At 42.7% G+C, this 16,308-nt stretch overlaps 1 protein-coding gene across 7 annotated transcripts in view; it reads right to left on the reverse strand.

The window, feature by feature from the left end:
* The window catches only part of rptor (regulatory associated protein of MTOR, complex 1), a 237,567-nt gene that overhangs the window by 94,463 nt on the left and 126,796 nt on the right, over positions 1–16,308 (reverse strand). For all 7 annotated transcript variants that reach the window (XM_047365159.1, XM_047365154.1, XM_047365161.1 and 4 more), the window contains exons 11-13: positions 10,272–10,347; positions 7,938–8,039; positions 1,329–1,412 (exon numbers count right to left, since the gene is read on the reverse strand). In XM_047365159.1, the coding sequence (XP_047221115.1) occupies positions 1,329–1,412; positions 7,938–8,039; positions 10,272–10,347 (262 nt within the window). The remainder of the gene's footprint in view (positions 1–1,328; positions 1,413–7,937; positions 8,040–10,271; positions 10,348–16,308) is intronic.

The following is a 16,308-nucleotide window of genomic DNA, read 5'->3' on the forward strand; positions in this document are numbered from 1 at the left end:
CAAAGGCCCTCCCCTCCAGGCCTCAAAATGGATTTGATGTCTTGGAGGAAGATTCAGTCCTCCTAGCAACAGGACTGTCAAAAGAGGGGCTTCAGAAAAAGGGAGACCTGACAGCCTCTCATTCGTTTCTGCCCAAAGGCACGTTGTTTGTTCTATTCAGGGGTCCAAAAGTTCAAAAAGGCACTGCGTTCCTAAAACACAGTCTTCTAAGCATATTTTCCCAAACAACAGCCAGACCGTCTTGGCAAAAACATTGCTCCTTTCCAATGCTCCTTTGTGGATGTTTTAACATTCCTACAGGAGTTGTTGGACATAGGTCTATCTCTGCTTGCCATGTCAGCTTTGATGAGGTGATACCAGGTGCTAAACCACAGGTTGTGTGTATTTTAAAAGGGGTACATAGAGTAAGACTAAGATCAAGTCTAGGGATCCATTCTGGGATCTGCTTCTTGCTAGGTTCCCTACAAAGCATGTTGGGGACCTGTCTATCTCTCGCTTACAACAGCAGGGGTCTCCCTTTACCTCAATGTTTGAGAGCACATTCAACCAGGGGCGTGGCTGCATCCTGGGCTCTACTGACAGGGGTCCCTGTGAGTGATATCTGTGCTGCGGTCAGTTGGTCTTCACCGCACAATTTGGTTCGGTTTGATTGTATAGATGTGACAGCCCCTATTTGTGGCTCATTCTGTTCATCCTGTTGGATTGAAGGGGTCACACTAATTTGTCTCAGATTTGGTGGTTGCTCCGTGGGGCATGTATACATGTCTCTTACTTTATGTGTTGTACCGAGTGAATCAACTGAAAGGGAACGTTGTGTTGGGCATATAACTACTGTTCCCTAAAGGAGAGGAACGAGGTACAACACCTTCTTCTGTCCCATTGGTGCAGTCACTGGCGAACTGAATATTGACTGCCATGATAGGTGTATTTGTGCAGGTGCCTGTCATCATGTCATTTGCCTAAAGGTCCTCGGTCAAGCCACATGGGGGCGTGATATTCCATACTTTATCTGTTGTACAGAGTAAATCGACTGAAAGTGAACAACAGTTATATGCATAACACAATGTTTAATACTTCAAAGAACAATTATTCCACTCCGGAGAGTTTGTGATTGTTTTATTGCACTGTTGTCCAGATTTTTTAATCTCTCTAACCATTTAGATAGATTTACAAATAGATTTACAAATTGTACGGTTAGAACCCTGGTGACACACATTATTGCAGTCTCAAATTGTATAGGTTACCCTTTTTTTAAGCTATCTTTAATATCTAGGATTTTCATAAGTTCACCTAGCAGTGTCAAACAGATTTAAAAGGGGATAACAAACCAGACTGACGGCCCAGGGTCCCAAATCCAGAAACATTCCTAGCAGCTCTAGAGCCCTCAGCCGATGCACCTGACTCAGGAGGACCTGAAAGATAGCAAAAAAGATCAAAGTCTGCCTTCAAAATATGGGGGGGGGGGTGTCAACGATTGAAGGGAGAGGAAGAACAGCAGGGAAAATGGCAGAGAAGATGAGGTGTAACAGGTGGCGCTCTCACCACTACTGCTGCTGCTATTACACACTTGAACCAGAACCATTACTCAGTGTGTAAACATGCCTGTGCGGGCAGCTGGGTGCGTCCTCTTGGCTGCCATTTCATTTGGACGCTTACAGAGTTGGTGTGTGACATCATCTGAGTGGTTGCTTTAACTTACCTGTGCTCACATAATAAAATACTAATGCCAAATTGGAATAATTTAGCCACACAGGACTATTTATAGGATGCATATGGCAGCTGCTAAAAATATACAAATGCTTGTGTATGCAGAGATTATGCAGTGCAGCATTAAAGCCTGTGTGATGGCAGGACACCGGACCATCTCCATGTGCCTGTCACTGTGCGTGGGAACGAGCATATGGAGGACGCAGACTCACACAAGCATCTCCTCCTACACACGATGCATGAACAGAGTCCTTAGAGGGACATCGGCCTGCGAGCGTGACCGCAGAAACAGGAGGAGGCTGGGGGAAGACCAAACCAGGGCTGCCTACAGCTTTGAGGAGTGTGGGAATATTGATGCTCGTGTATTTTTACGTGACGTAGGCACCGCAGAAAAGTCACAGGGTAACAACCCAATCCAAACCCCTCCTGAAATGAGCGCAAAGGAACCAAATCTATATGTTTCTCACGTTCTCATCATTGCCGAGTATGTTTGGTGTACATTATTCATAAAGCAGAAGGCCTGGAAGGAGTGGAAATAAAATCCCACATCAACACTGCAACAGAATAGAGAACGTGATTGCACTGGTAAAAACACACTATCTTCACCTTACTTTGATTTATACCAGTGAGTAAGCACTATCTCCTATCATCCTGTGTTTCTGAGCTCTGATGCACATAAAATTAGTGCCTTGCAAAAGTATTCATAACCCATGAAATGTTTTAATGTTTTGTCAACTTCCATCAAGCCATGTTATGTTTTCCCAATATTGTGTAGCTCTACTTCAAATCAAGACATGGCTGCCCACCTGAACTGACAGGACGGACAAGTAGGCATTAATCGGACAAACAGTTAAGACACCAATGGTAACTATGGTGGAGGGATCTATCAACAGGACATCTATTAGCTGTGCCAGCAACAAATTTTGGTGTTTCTGGAAGAATGGCGAAAAGAAAGCCTACTTTAGTAAGGAAACCATTACAAATGTGCCAAAAGCAATGTAAGGAACATGCAAAACGCTATGTGTGGCAGAAAACGAACACGGCACATCACCCATAATACATCTCCACATTGAAACATGGTGGTGGTAGCAACATGCTGTGGGGATGCATTTTTTCAGTGAAGTTGGTCAGAGTTGATGGGAAAACGGATGGACCTGAATACAGGGCGAAAATTGAATTGTTTTCAAAGCATTCATGTGTTACAATGGTCTAGTTAATGTCTAGACAAAGAACCCATGTAAAGACTTGAGTCTCCAGAGCTGCAACTCCAGGTCTCATAGACCTGGAGTTGCTGTAACTTCAATGAAAGATGGTTAAACCAAGTATTAATTCAGCAGGGCTGAAAACAAATGCACACCACAGATTTCAGATTAGTACTACTAAAAACCATGTATGTTTTTCTTTTCTTTTCACTTCACAATCATGCACTGCTTTGTGTTGGTCTACCACATTAAATGTTAAAAGGTTTAAGGGGTATGAACACTTTTGCAAGGCCCTGTGTAAGGTACATACTGTATGTTGCTTAATAACTATAGCAGCGTGTAGAGGAAGAAATAGGGGTGAATGCTTTTCTGTTACTGTAACACTGTGATTTTTAAATGCTGTAATCCTTTTGCACAATCTGCTAATCCCTTTAGATGAAATGGCTGTCATCAAGACAACAGTGCAGCGTCTCAAACCTTCTCGGATGTGTTGTTGCTCATTTTGCTAAAGAGCATTATTGATGGGATTGTTCTGGTTTGCCTGGTTCTTGTCAATCTTATACCCTTCAAATGGAGCCTGAATATATTCTGACATCAAATCATAAACACTCTAAGTAAATGCCAACCTTCATTCTTATGAAACTGTGTGTTCAAACGCACTGGCTCGTCCCAGAACATCAGACACATCTGTACACTTTTTTTTTTCCATTACAGAGTGTAGCGGCATAAAGTTTCACAGTCTGAAAGGCTACTGCAGCTGTTTCCCTGTTGTTTCCAAACAAACACACACTTGCAAACACACATCATATGCACGCTCTTCAATCACTCTGCCTTTTTCCTGGCTTTTAACGGGTCCCGACTGGCCCCACTGTATGGATGTGCTGCTGCTCGCTGTGTGCTGACTCAGCAGGAAATTACCATTCAGCACGGACAGCTTCATGCTGCTACTACGATGTGATATAATGCAACGCCGCCACTGTACCACCCTGCGGGGAAGATGGCGGTGGAGGTGGGAGGACGAGAGTGCAGCATCAGGTCGCAGCCCCCCAACAAATTTAAAATCTCTACCAGGCACAGCAGCAGCCACAGACGAGGGTTAGGGCTGTAATACAGGGAATTAGTCCTGAACTGAACTTCCATGAAGGATTGCCATACTTCTGAGGTAAAAGAGGTGGAAAAAAGGAATGTCTGTTGTAATAAATTATTATAAATTAAGCCTTGAAGAAGAATGAGATCATAAGAAGTAGTCCCTGTAGCAGTAAAATTCCCAGGTACCGGTGCAATCCTGGCAGGTGATTTGTGAGTTTAATCAAAATGCTATTGCTTCATAATGGAAAATAAAACCCTTTCTGTGCAACCTGCAACACTGATGGTTTTAAATATCAGGACAGCAGCACTTTATGTAGTTGGACTCAGTTTAAGCAGCTACTCGGCACGCTGAGAACGACGTTGAGAAGATTGGACCTCATTCCTCTTGACAAAATGCAACAGATGTGGATCTGCAAACACCAGAAATATCCATACCATTGTCTTTTTTTTCTTTAATTCATAGTTGTCATGAGTAAAAGTCACCAAAAACTCATTAGTCTTGCCGAAACGCTGCTGCAAGTTATTTTTTCTAACAGGAGAAGAATAGTTGTAGTCCCAAATTAGTGATAAAATAAAAGAGGGAAGACATGCAGAATGTACAGGTCCTTCTCAAAATATTAGCATATTGTGATAAAGTTCATTATTTTCCATAATGTAATGATGAAAATTTAACATTCATATATTTTAGATTCATTGCACAATAACTGAAATATTTCAGGTCTTTTATTGTCTTAATACGGATGATTTTGGCATACAGCTCATGAAAACTCAAAATTCCTATCTCACGAAATTAGTATATCATTAAAAGGGTCTCTAAACGAGCTATGAACCTAATCATCTGAATCAACGAGTTAACTCTAAACACCTGCAAAAGATTCCTGGGGCCTTTAAAACTCCCAGCCTGGTTCATCACTCAAAACCCCAATCATGGGTAAGACTGCTGACCTGACTGCTGTCCAGAAGGCCACTATTGACACCCTCAAGCAAGAGGGTAAGACACAGAAAGACATTTCTGAACGAATAGGCTGTTCCCAGAGTGCTGTATCAAGGCACCTCAGTGGGAAGTCTGAGGGAAGGAAAAGGTGTGGCAGAAAACGCTGCACAACGAGAAGAGGTGACCGGACCCTGAGGAAGATTGTGGAGAAGGGCCGATTCCAGACCTTGGGGGACCTGCGGAAGCAGTGGACTGAGTCTGGAGTAGAAACATCCAGAGCCACCGTGCACAGGCGTGTGCAGGAAATGGGCTACAGGTGCTGCATTCCCCAAACCTGGGCTACAGAGAAGCAGCACTGGACTGTTGCTCAGTGGTCCAAAGTGCTTTTTTCGGATGAAAGCAAATTCTGCATGTCATTCGGAAATCAAGGTGCCAGAGTCTGGAGGAAGACTGGGGAGAAGGAAATGCCAAAATGCCAGAAGTCCAGTGTCAAGTACCCACAGTCAGTGATGGTCTGGGGTGCCGTGTCAGCTGCTGGTGTTGGTCCACTGTGTTTTATCAAGGGCAGGGTCAATGCAGCTAGCTATCAGGAGATTTTGGAGCACTTCATGCTTCCATCTGCTGAAAAGCTTTATGGAGATGAAGATTTCATTTTTCAGCACGACCTGGTACCTGCTCACAGTGCCAAAACCACTGATAAATGGTTTACTGACCATGGTATCACTGTGCTCAATTGGCCTGCCAACTCTCCTGACCTGAACCCCATAGAGAATCTGTGGGATATTGTGAAGAGAACGTTGAGAGACTCAAGACCCAACACTCTGGATGAGCTAAAGGCCGCTATCGAAGCATCCTGGGCCTCCATAAGACCTCAGCAGTGCCACAGGCTGATTGCCTCCATGCCACGCCACATTGAAGCAGTCATTTCTGCAAAGGATTCCCGACCAAGTATTGAGTGCATAACTGTACATGATTATTTGAAGGTTGACGTTTTTTGTATTAAAAACACTTTTCTTTTATTGGTCGGATGAAATATGCTAATTTTGTGAGATAGGAATTTTGGGTTTTCATGAGCTGTATGCCACAATCATCCGTATTAAGACAATAAAAGACCTGAAATATTTCAGTTAGTGTGCAATGAATCTAAAATATATAAATGTTAAATTTTCATCATGACATTATGGAAAATAATGAACTTTATCACAATATGCTAATATTTTGAGAAGGACCTGTATATGCACTGATTCTGAATGCTTTGAGATACCAGCTGCACTGCGGACTAAGCAACTCATAGTGTCTCCTAGATAAAACTGAAATGTACCACAACAGTAACACAGAGGATGATACTATATCCTTCAGGATGTCATACTGTTTTTGGAACTTTCAATGAAAAGGGGCTTTTGGTTATGATTGAATCCAACATATTTCAGACTGAGATTACTCTGCAAGCTGCCTTGCAGAACTGTAAAATCTGTCTATTGTGTTTCTTTTTATCTGCACACTGGTCCTCGTGACGCTTTCATAGTCTTTATGAGAAATTGAGCATTCAGTGAACTTGTAGAAAGGTTTAATGACTTATTTTACAGTTGCTCTCACTCTTGCATATGCACAAATGTTGCATATGTCCATGTATGCACTTTGCTTTAATATGATTATATGTGCATTAGTGCCAATTACCTAAATGCATTTAAAAAAAAAGTAATGAGCAGAGGTAGAGAAAGTTAACTGAAACAGGCATATAACCACAGAAAGCAGTACAAAGATCCTTATCTTCTGAATATTAATAGACATACTCTTGGCATGGTCAGTTTGTTTTGATGAGTCATTTAGGGATTATCTAGTAATTTATGGATTATTGTAAAACTGATATATTGTCAGTTTATTGCATCCTGTCACAAGTTACCTTGTGATACTCAAAGAGACTCATTAGGACTTTGTGGATAAAAGAATGAAATTGTAAAGGCATTTAAATCTAAACAATTCACTAAACTGCTGCAGCTCCTTTCTTTGGTGGGTTGAAGGAAGAGATGATGGAATCATAAAGTTCTGCAACAATTCTCTCCTTTGCAAATTCAAATCAAACCATGATTTTGTACCCATACCCCATTCCCATTTTGTTCTTTTCAATTTCTATTTTTTACCCATGTACTTAAATCAGTGTGTAACAATTGATTCTTCTTTGTAGGTAAGTATTTTCATTGATTATAAATAGTCATAAGTATGACTGAAATCCAACGTATAATTTATTTATAGCATTTATCTCTATTTTCATTAAAAATTCCAAACTTTTCTAGACTTCTAAAACTTTTACATTCATATCTTTTAAAAATTCAAAAAAGCTAAAGTTTTCTATTAATTTATTGCAGATATTTCTGCAGTGGATAGAATAAAGAAAAAAAAATGAACAGAAGGAAGGACAAAGGAAGGAAAGAAAGGAAGGGCATACGCTAGGAAAGAAGTTAGGACACAAGGACAGAATGATGGAAGGAAAGAAAGAAGGTAGGGCACAAGGAAGGAAGGAAGACAAGAGCTGTAGACACAAGGAAGAAAGCAAGGACACATGGAAGGAAAGAAGGGAAGATACAACAAAGTAGGGAAGAAAGCAAGGACATATGGACAGAAAGAAAGACACAGGAAGAAAGGAAGGAAGGACATTATCCTGTCATTAACCAACAATTTGAAGATGAAGAAATGAGAATTGAGTTCCAGATAAGGCTCCCAAAAAAGTAATAAAAACTGAAGCTTACTGACCAGTTTCAATCCTTGTAGTAAGTTTATAGTTTATGTAACATATTAAAACAAGCAGAGCCTAACATCAAATATTTAGCCAATACTTGACTTTATAGTTAATGTTCCTTTTATGATATATTTTCCAATCACTAGGCTGTGTGCAGATGTTTTCTGGGCTAGTCCCATCGTGCCTCGTGTGTGAGTGTGTGTGTGTGTGTGTGTGTGTGTGTAAAAAGTGTGTATAGGTTTGTTTGTGTTTGCGCACGAGTGTATACCTGCAGTACTATAGGGAGCTGCTCAGGAGGGTTTCTGTTCTCCACACCCATGGTCAACCACACCTGAAACGCTGTGAGCTGTTCTGCGAAGAACGGACTATTCTGTGGACACAAACAGCAGATGTAACACATATGTTAGGGCATTCATAGCGCTGACTCTCCTCTCTCTCTCACACACACACACTCTTGTTTTGCTATATGTAGTGAGGACCATGTGTTGATTCCCATTGATTTTCAGTCATTTTCAACCCTTTCTATGCCCTAACCCTGACAATAACCCTAAACCTAACTATTACCAGTGCATGCCTAACCCTAACCTTAACCTAAAGTCAATTCACACCTTAGTCCTAAACCTAACTGTTAGCAAAATAGGTCATGAGGACCAGCAAAATGTCCTCACTTTGGTACAAACGGTCCTCAATTTGATGGTGAAATCGGGAAAATGGTTCTCACTGTGATGCCAAGACAGGAACACACACACACACACACACACACACTTACACAAGGCCAGTCTGCAGTGACTAGTTAATCATTTCATAATAGGACCATCATAATGAGCTGAGAGGTGACACTGCACTGCAGTAACAACATAAATCCCGATCGATCATGATCAGCTTCCTGCTGCTCTTCTCTTCACTGCTCTCTGCTGCCGTGGCAGGCCGCCTGACTGGCTGCTCGCCCCACGTCATTTGATCACGCTGCGAGGTGAAATTACAGCAGGAATTATGCCATCGTTGGGTACACTGATGGATGTTGAGGGGGGAAATAACTGCACTGAACAGGATGGATAGATTAATTTATGAATAATCATAGCTGGAAAAAAATACTACACCAAACATTGACTTTATCCATTGGTTTGAGAAATTCTCTTCAAGATAATCTGTCTGTACTTAGAATCCCAGTAGTGAAACTTACTAATCGGTTTAATTCTTGTCTCTGAACAACTATGTCATACTTGTCGCTCTATACAGTTAAGCTAAAAAATTATTTATACTCCTGGAGTCTGTGGAGGGAGCTAAGACTAGGGTATTGGCAAGGAGCCCATCTAACGACAAAGATCACCAGACAAATCGTCAAAATACAAGTGGAAACACCGCTGGTTAGCAACTAGAAAAAGGATTGCATTGCTGTAATGCCAATAAAGATTGTTTTAATTATTACTAAGAAGGGTGAATATTTTATGCCATTTTTAAGAATTAAATGTAAATTAAAATGTTTTTTTGCCAAAGATATAAAATCTAAATCTGCTATGGATCTGGTATGGATGTGAATACTTTTGGATTTAACTGTAGGTTCATTGTTGTTTCTTATATTCCGTTAGATAAAATGAAGTAGTAAAGTTTAAAGTGATTAAAACCAACTCTAAATGGTTGAAGGTTTAGGAGTGGTCTAGTCAAAGTCTGAATGAAAGACTGTGTAGATTTCTAAATTAAACACAAATATGTCATAAAATTTATTATATGCATATTCTTTCACCAATTTTACCAAAACTAATGTGCATAGCCGAAGAACAATAGAAAGGTATTAAAGACTCCTGAACTCAACACACAGCGAGAAGCTCTTCTTTAATGGTCCTCCGGGGCTCAATTATGATGCCGGTAAATGTTTTCAGCCTGAGTGCTAGGGAAAGTGGGGAAGGCAAACTGCCCCCAGGGGAACGATGGAAAAGAAGCCCACCACCGAGGGTGAGGTGGACAGAAAAAAAGGCCCAGATTAAAGTGCTAAAGTCTCCTGAACAGTTTTCATTGTGAAGTACAGGTTGCAACATTCTGATCCACCCAACATCAGGTGATCTAGTCGACCCACACATAAAAAAAATTTAAAATGAGTTGATTGAGATATATGAGCTCATCATCAGCTCAATAAGCCCCTTGCAGCATGTTTTCATTGAACTCAGCATCTCTATCAGAGTCCCCTGCCGTGTCAGTAAATATAACAATAAACACACTAGTGGCTGAAAGTGCAGGGCCAGTGGTTTCAGAAAACCATTTTTTATTTGACACTCATAGTTGAGTTATAAGACCCGACATTTTACAATGTTATCCTCTGAGAATGTGAGTATGAGTAATTATTAAGAGATGGTGTTGGTGCTGATGGAGGAAAAGCTGAGCAAACTAGAACTGTTTGAAGATCACGGACATCAGCGGAGGACAGAAGCCATCCATCAAAGCTGGACGTCCCTGTTACCTCTAACATTCCCATTGTCACTTATAAAAACACAGCAAAAAGGATCTGTCCACGTTTTTAAAATGTCAGAGTGCTGGTTTATCGCTTAACCACACACACACACACACACACACACACACACACACACACACACACACAAACACTCACTCTGAAGGTAGTGCCCTCCTCGATGATGGTAGGCAGCTGGGAGAGGCAGATGTCCACGGCAAAGTCCCAGGCCCACCTGCAGGGAAGCAACACAGAGACACAAACCATATTAAAATTACATCATCTGATCCTCAAAAACAACACAAATCACGTAACAGATGAATTCCTGAATTCAAACAGGCCCCATCACAGCAATAATTAACACAATAAAAAGAATACACAGTAATTAAAACAGTATTAATATTAGTAATTATGAAAACACAGAGGTGTTCACCGATGTATGCATTTAAGGCAATAACTTACATTTCTGCCTCTATAGGAAATGAAACAAAAAAACAAGACAAGAATAATAAGAAGGTGCTTGTAATAAATAAGGATTTGCTGTTTTCTGATCAGTAATACTTACAAAGAAATTATGCAATTATGAATAATGATGCGTGTGTAAAAAGTGCTGTTGAAAAAGAAAAATTACAACCAAATATCACACATATTATTTCCACAAGTTTAAAGCACTTAACATCCTCCAGTTGAATTATATACCAATGATGGGGCAATTCTTACCACACACAGTATACCCGACACACTGTACGGGTCAAACAAAAGCCGTAATATCATGAAAGTGTAATAATAAATCGAGGATGCCACTTTTTTCCCCACTACATTTTATTTGAATAAAAACACTCACCAGCCACTTTATTGGGCACAAATGTTCAATTGCTCGATAAAACACACAGCAAATCAACTAATCACATGTCAGCAACTCAATGCTTATAGATTTATGGACATAGTGAAGATGACTTCAAACAGAGCATCAGAATGGAGAAGAAAGACCAGGTGCTACTTCTGAGAGCTACAAACAGAAAGCTGAAGCTTCAATTCAAAACACCCTCAATAGAACTGCTGGAAAAAACATTGTCTGGTCCAACCCACTTTAGATGGCTGGGTTAGTATTTAATGAAACATGAAACCATGCATCCATCCTGCCTTGTATCAGTAGCTCAGGCTGGTGTTGGTGCCATGATGTGGAGAAAAATCTTTTGACAGACTTTGGGTTTCTCAGTACCAATTAAGGAGTGTTTTAATGCTACAGTCTACTTGATTATCATTGCTGACCATTTCCATCCCTTTATGACCACAGTGTACCGATATTCTGATAGTTTTGTCAGCAGGACAACCCACCATGTCGCAAATCATCTTAAACTGGCTTCTTGGACATGACAATAAGTTCACACAGTCTTTGGATGTCAACACATAGAGTTCATTAGGGTGGAACTGGAAGTCTGCATCACAGATCTGCAGCAACTGAGTGATGTTATCATGTCAAAATAGACCAAAATGTCTGTGGAATGATTCAGACGCTTAATTGCAACAAGTCAGTTCTGACAGACTACTTTTATGCATTATACACTACAGACCAAACGTTTGGACACACCTTCTCATTCAAAGAGTTTTCTTTATTTTCATGACTATGAATATTGTAGCTTCACACTGAAGGCATCAAAACTATGAATTAACCCATGTGGAATTATATACTGAATAAAAAGTGTGAAACAACTGAAAATATGTCTTATATTCTAGGTTCTTCAAAGTAGCCACCTTTTGCTTTGATTACTGCTCCACACACTCTTGGCATTCTGTTGATGAGCTTCAAGAGGTAGTCACCTGAAATGGTTTTCCAACAGTCTTGAAGGAGTTCCCAGAGATGCTTAGCACTTGTTGGCCCTTTTGCCTTCACTCTGCGGTCCTGCTCACCCCAAACCATCCCGATTGGGTTCAGGTCTGGTGACTGTGGAGGCCAGGTCATCTGGCGCAGCACCCCATCACTCTCCTTCTTGGTCAAATAGCCTTTACACAGCCTGGAGGTGTGTTTGGGGTCATTGTCCTATTGAAAAATAAATGATGGTCCAACTAAACGCAAACCGGATGGAATAGCATGCCGTTGCAAGATGCTGTGGTAGCCATGCTGGTTCAGTATGCCTTCAATTTTGAATAAATCCCCAACAGTGTCACCAGCAAAGTACCCAGACACCATCACACCTCCTCCTCCATGCTTCACGGTGGGAACCAGGCATGTAGAGTCCATCCGTTCACCTCTTCTGCGCCACACAAAGACACGGTGGTTGGAACCAAAGATCTCAAACTTGGACTCATCAGACCAAAGCACAGATTTCCACTGGTCTAATGTCCATTCCTTGTGTTCTTTAGCCCAAACAAGTCTCTTCTGCTTGTTGCCTGTCCTCAGCAGTGGTTTCCTAGCAGCTATTTTACCATGAAGGCCTGATTCACACAGTCTCCTCTTAACAGTTGTTCTAGAGATGTGTCTGCTGCTAGAACTCTGTGTGGCATTGACCTGTTCTCTAATCTGAGCTGCTGTTAACCTGCAATTTCTGAGGCTGGTGACTCGGATGAACTTATCGTCCACAGCAGAGGTGACTCTTGGTCTTCCTTTCCTGGGGCGGTCCTCATGTGAGCCAGTTTCTTTGTAGCGCTTGATGGTTTTTGCGACTGCATTTAGGGACACTTTCAAAGTTTTCCCAATTGTTTGGACTGACTGACCTTCATTTCTTGAAGTAATGATGGCTACTCGTTTTTCTTTACTTAGCTACGTTTTTCTTGCCATAATACAAATTCTAACAGTCTATTCAGTAGGACTATCAGCTGTGTACTGTATCCACCTCCTGCACAACACAACTGATGGTCCCAACCCCATTTATAAGGCTTGAAATTCCACTTATTAAACATGACAGGGCACGCCTGTGAAGTGAAAACCATTTCAGGTGACTACCTCTTGAAGCTCATCAACAGAATGCCAAGAGTGTGCGGAGCAGTAATCAAAGCAAAAGGTGGCTACTTTGAAGAACCTAGAATATAAGACATATTTTCAGTTGTTTCACACTTTTTTGTTCAGTATATGATTCCACATGTGTTAATTCATAGTTTTGATGCCTTCAGTGTGAAGCTACAATATTCATAGTCATGAAAATAACGAAAACTCTTAGAATGAGAAGGTGTGTCCAAACGTTTGGTCTGTACTGTATATGATGTATTATCTAATACCATTTATCTGTTTTCACTGTAACATTGCATACAGTAATACCCTTTATTATAAAAAGTATGTTATAATATTGCAGTGGCTTGTATCACACTGATGTTCCTCTTACAAAGGTAGCAAACAATGATATATACTAATTAATAATTAATGTATTTAAACTTGAAAACCTTAACATGGTGGAGGGGTTTGAGTGCTCGAATGATCCTAAAGGCTATGTTGGTAGGGTCTCACATGCCAAATAGGCTCTGGGTGACGGGTCAGACAAAGAGCGGTTCAAGACGCCTTCATGAGGACCACACAATCAAGGCACGTGACATCGCCCGGTACGGCGCAGCCGGGGTTCCACTCTGGAGCCAGGCCTGGGGTTGGGACTTATCGGAGAGCACCTGGTGGCCGGGTTGCTTCTTGCAGAACCCGGCCGGGCCAAGCCCGAACGAGAGATGCGAGGCCCAATCTCTGGATGCTTAGGCTGGCTCTAGGGACGTGGAATGTCACCTTGCTGGGGGGGAAGGAGCCAGAGCTTGTGCGGGAGGTCGAGAGATAGACTAGAAATAGTCAGGCTCGCCTCCACACACAGCGTGGGCTCCGGAACCTAGCTCTCTTAGAGAGGCTGGACTTTCTTCTACTCTGGAGTGGCCCGCGGGGAGAGGCGTGGTGCTGGAGTGGGTTTGACTGTGGCCCCTAAGCTCAGCCGTCTCGTGTTCGGGTTTAACCCAGTGGATGAGAGGGTTGCATCCTTGCGCCATCGGATTGGGGAAAGGTCTCTGATTGTCATTTTGGCCTACGGGCCAAGCGGTATTGTGGGGTACCTGTCAGGGGTGCTGCACTGTGCCCCTTCCGGGAAACACGTTATTCTACTGGGGGACTTCAATGCCCACGTAGGAAACGACAGTAACACCTGGAGGGGCAAGGATGGGGAGTAATGGCCTCCCCGATCTGAATCCGAGTGGTGTTTCATTATTGGACTTCTGTGCTAGTCACGGATTGTCCATAATGAACACTATGTTCAAGCATATGGTTGTTCATCAGTGCTCTTGGCACCAAAACACCCTAGGCAGGAGGTTGATGATCAACTTTGTTGTCGTGTCTTCAGACCTTCGGCCGCATGTTTTGGACACTCAGGTAAAGAGAGGGGCTGAGCTTTCCACTGATCACCACCTGGTGGTGAGTTGGTTCCGCTGGAAGAGGAGAAAGCAAGACAGACTTGGTAGGCCCATCGTATAGTGAGGGTCTGCCGGGAAGATCTGGCAGAGCCCCTCGGCCAGGGATGTATTCAACACCCACCTCTGGGAGAGTTTTTGACCAGATTCCGGGGGAGGTTGGAGACATAGAGTTCGAGTGAACCATGTTCTCCACATCAATTGTCGATGCAGCCGCCTGTAGCTGTGGCCTTAAGGTCCACGGTGCCGGTCGCGGCAGCAATCCCCAAACCCGGTGGTGGATACCGGCAGTAAGGGATGCTGTTAAGCTGAAGAAGGAGTCCTATCGGCTGTGGTTGGCTTGTGGGACTCCTGAGGCGGCTGACAGGTACCGTGAGGCCAAGCGTGCTGCTGCCTGGGCTGTGGCAGAGACAAAAACTCAGGACTGGGTGAAGTTCGGTGAGGCCATGGAGGAGGACTACTGGTTGGCCTCGAAGCGATTCTGGCAAACCGTCCGGCGCCTCAGGAGGGGGAAGCAGTGCTTCGGCAACACTGTTTACAGTGGGTGTTGGGAGCTGCTGACCTCGACTGTGGACATTATCGGGCGGTAGAAGGAGTACTCTGAGCATCTCCTCAATCCTGGCGTCACGCATTCCCTGGTGGAAGCAGATACTGGGGACGTGGGGTTGGACTCTGTCATCACCCAGGCTGAACTCACCAAGGTGGTTAAAAAGCTACCATGTGTGAAGCGGCTGGAATGAAGAGGAGCTCAAGTGTCTTGTTCACGAGTGGGGGAGAATGGAGCAGGATTGCTTCAGTGCCACGATTGGGAGATTTTTTCCCAAAAGTCAGGCCACTTTTCAGACCATCTTCTGTTAGGTTCTGACAGCATTGGAAATATTTTAATCTCAGCTGGAAATTCAATCTTTCACTCAGGTCGACTGAGTATCAATCAAAGTGTATTTCATTTGCTTTGGTTGTGCAATGTCTTGTTACATAACACCGCTAAATTGGATTTCAGTTTGTACACCAGTGGAGGTCCACACCAGCTATATTGTCTAGTATTTAACCCCAGCATCTATTTTTCCTCAGATCACATCGTCTCCCCTGCATTGTTCTCTGAGCGTCTCCAACTACGTAGATTCCCATCCGAGGGTCCTGGAGAGGGCAGCGAGGAGCCTTTAATCCCGCTTCTAAACACCAGCTCTTCTCCCATGGTCATCATTTTTAATTCATGGCGTTATGCAACCCACATCAAACCTTATCAATGCTTCTTTTTTTCTCCCTTTCAGCCCGTCTCCTCTAGCCTCCACTTTTCAGCTCCTTTTTCTTGCTGCAAATTGAACTCAGAGCCTTGCTGGTTTTTTTTCCTCTCAGTTAGCATGAGTTAGAGGTTGATTCATGTTCCCAGTCGATGCACAGCGATGTAATGTGATGCTGAATGAGTGACGCCAGGTTCACTCTGTCTGAGACTCTTTCTACTGCTCAAATGGCTTTTCCCATTATTCCAGAGTGATATAATAGATTTGCACTCCTGGTTGACAGCACAGCGCAGAACATGTAATGGACTCACTGATAAATGTGCAACATGAAAACATATAAAGGTAGCTTGATTATGGCTATTGGGGGGTTTTTGTCAGCAGCAGCAGCAACAGCAGCACAAATAGTTAGCCCTGTGGCTAAAACCTTAACAGTGTAAGGCTGATTGGATTTTTCGGAGCAGATGCTGCTCATCAAGTAGCAATTTGCAGCCACATACAACGTTACCTTAAAGAAACTAAACCTAATTAGGCTCACAAGGGTTAGGCAGAGACCGCAGCAAAAAACGGTGCATACATGCACAGTG

The sequence above is a fragment of the Girardinichthys multiradiatus genome, chromosome 5 (assembly GCF_021462225.1).
Source record: "Girardinichthys multiradiatus isolate DD_20200921_A chromosome 5, DD_fGirMul_XY1, whole genome shotgun sequence".
Classification (NCBI taxonomy): Eukaryota; Metazoa; Chordata; class Actinopteri; order Cyprinodontiformes; family Goodeidae; genus Girardinichthys; species Girardinichthys multiradiatus.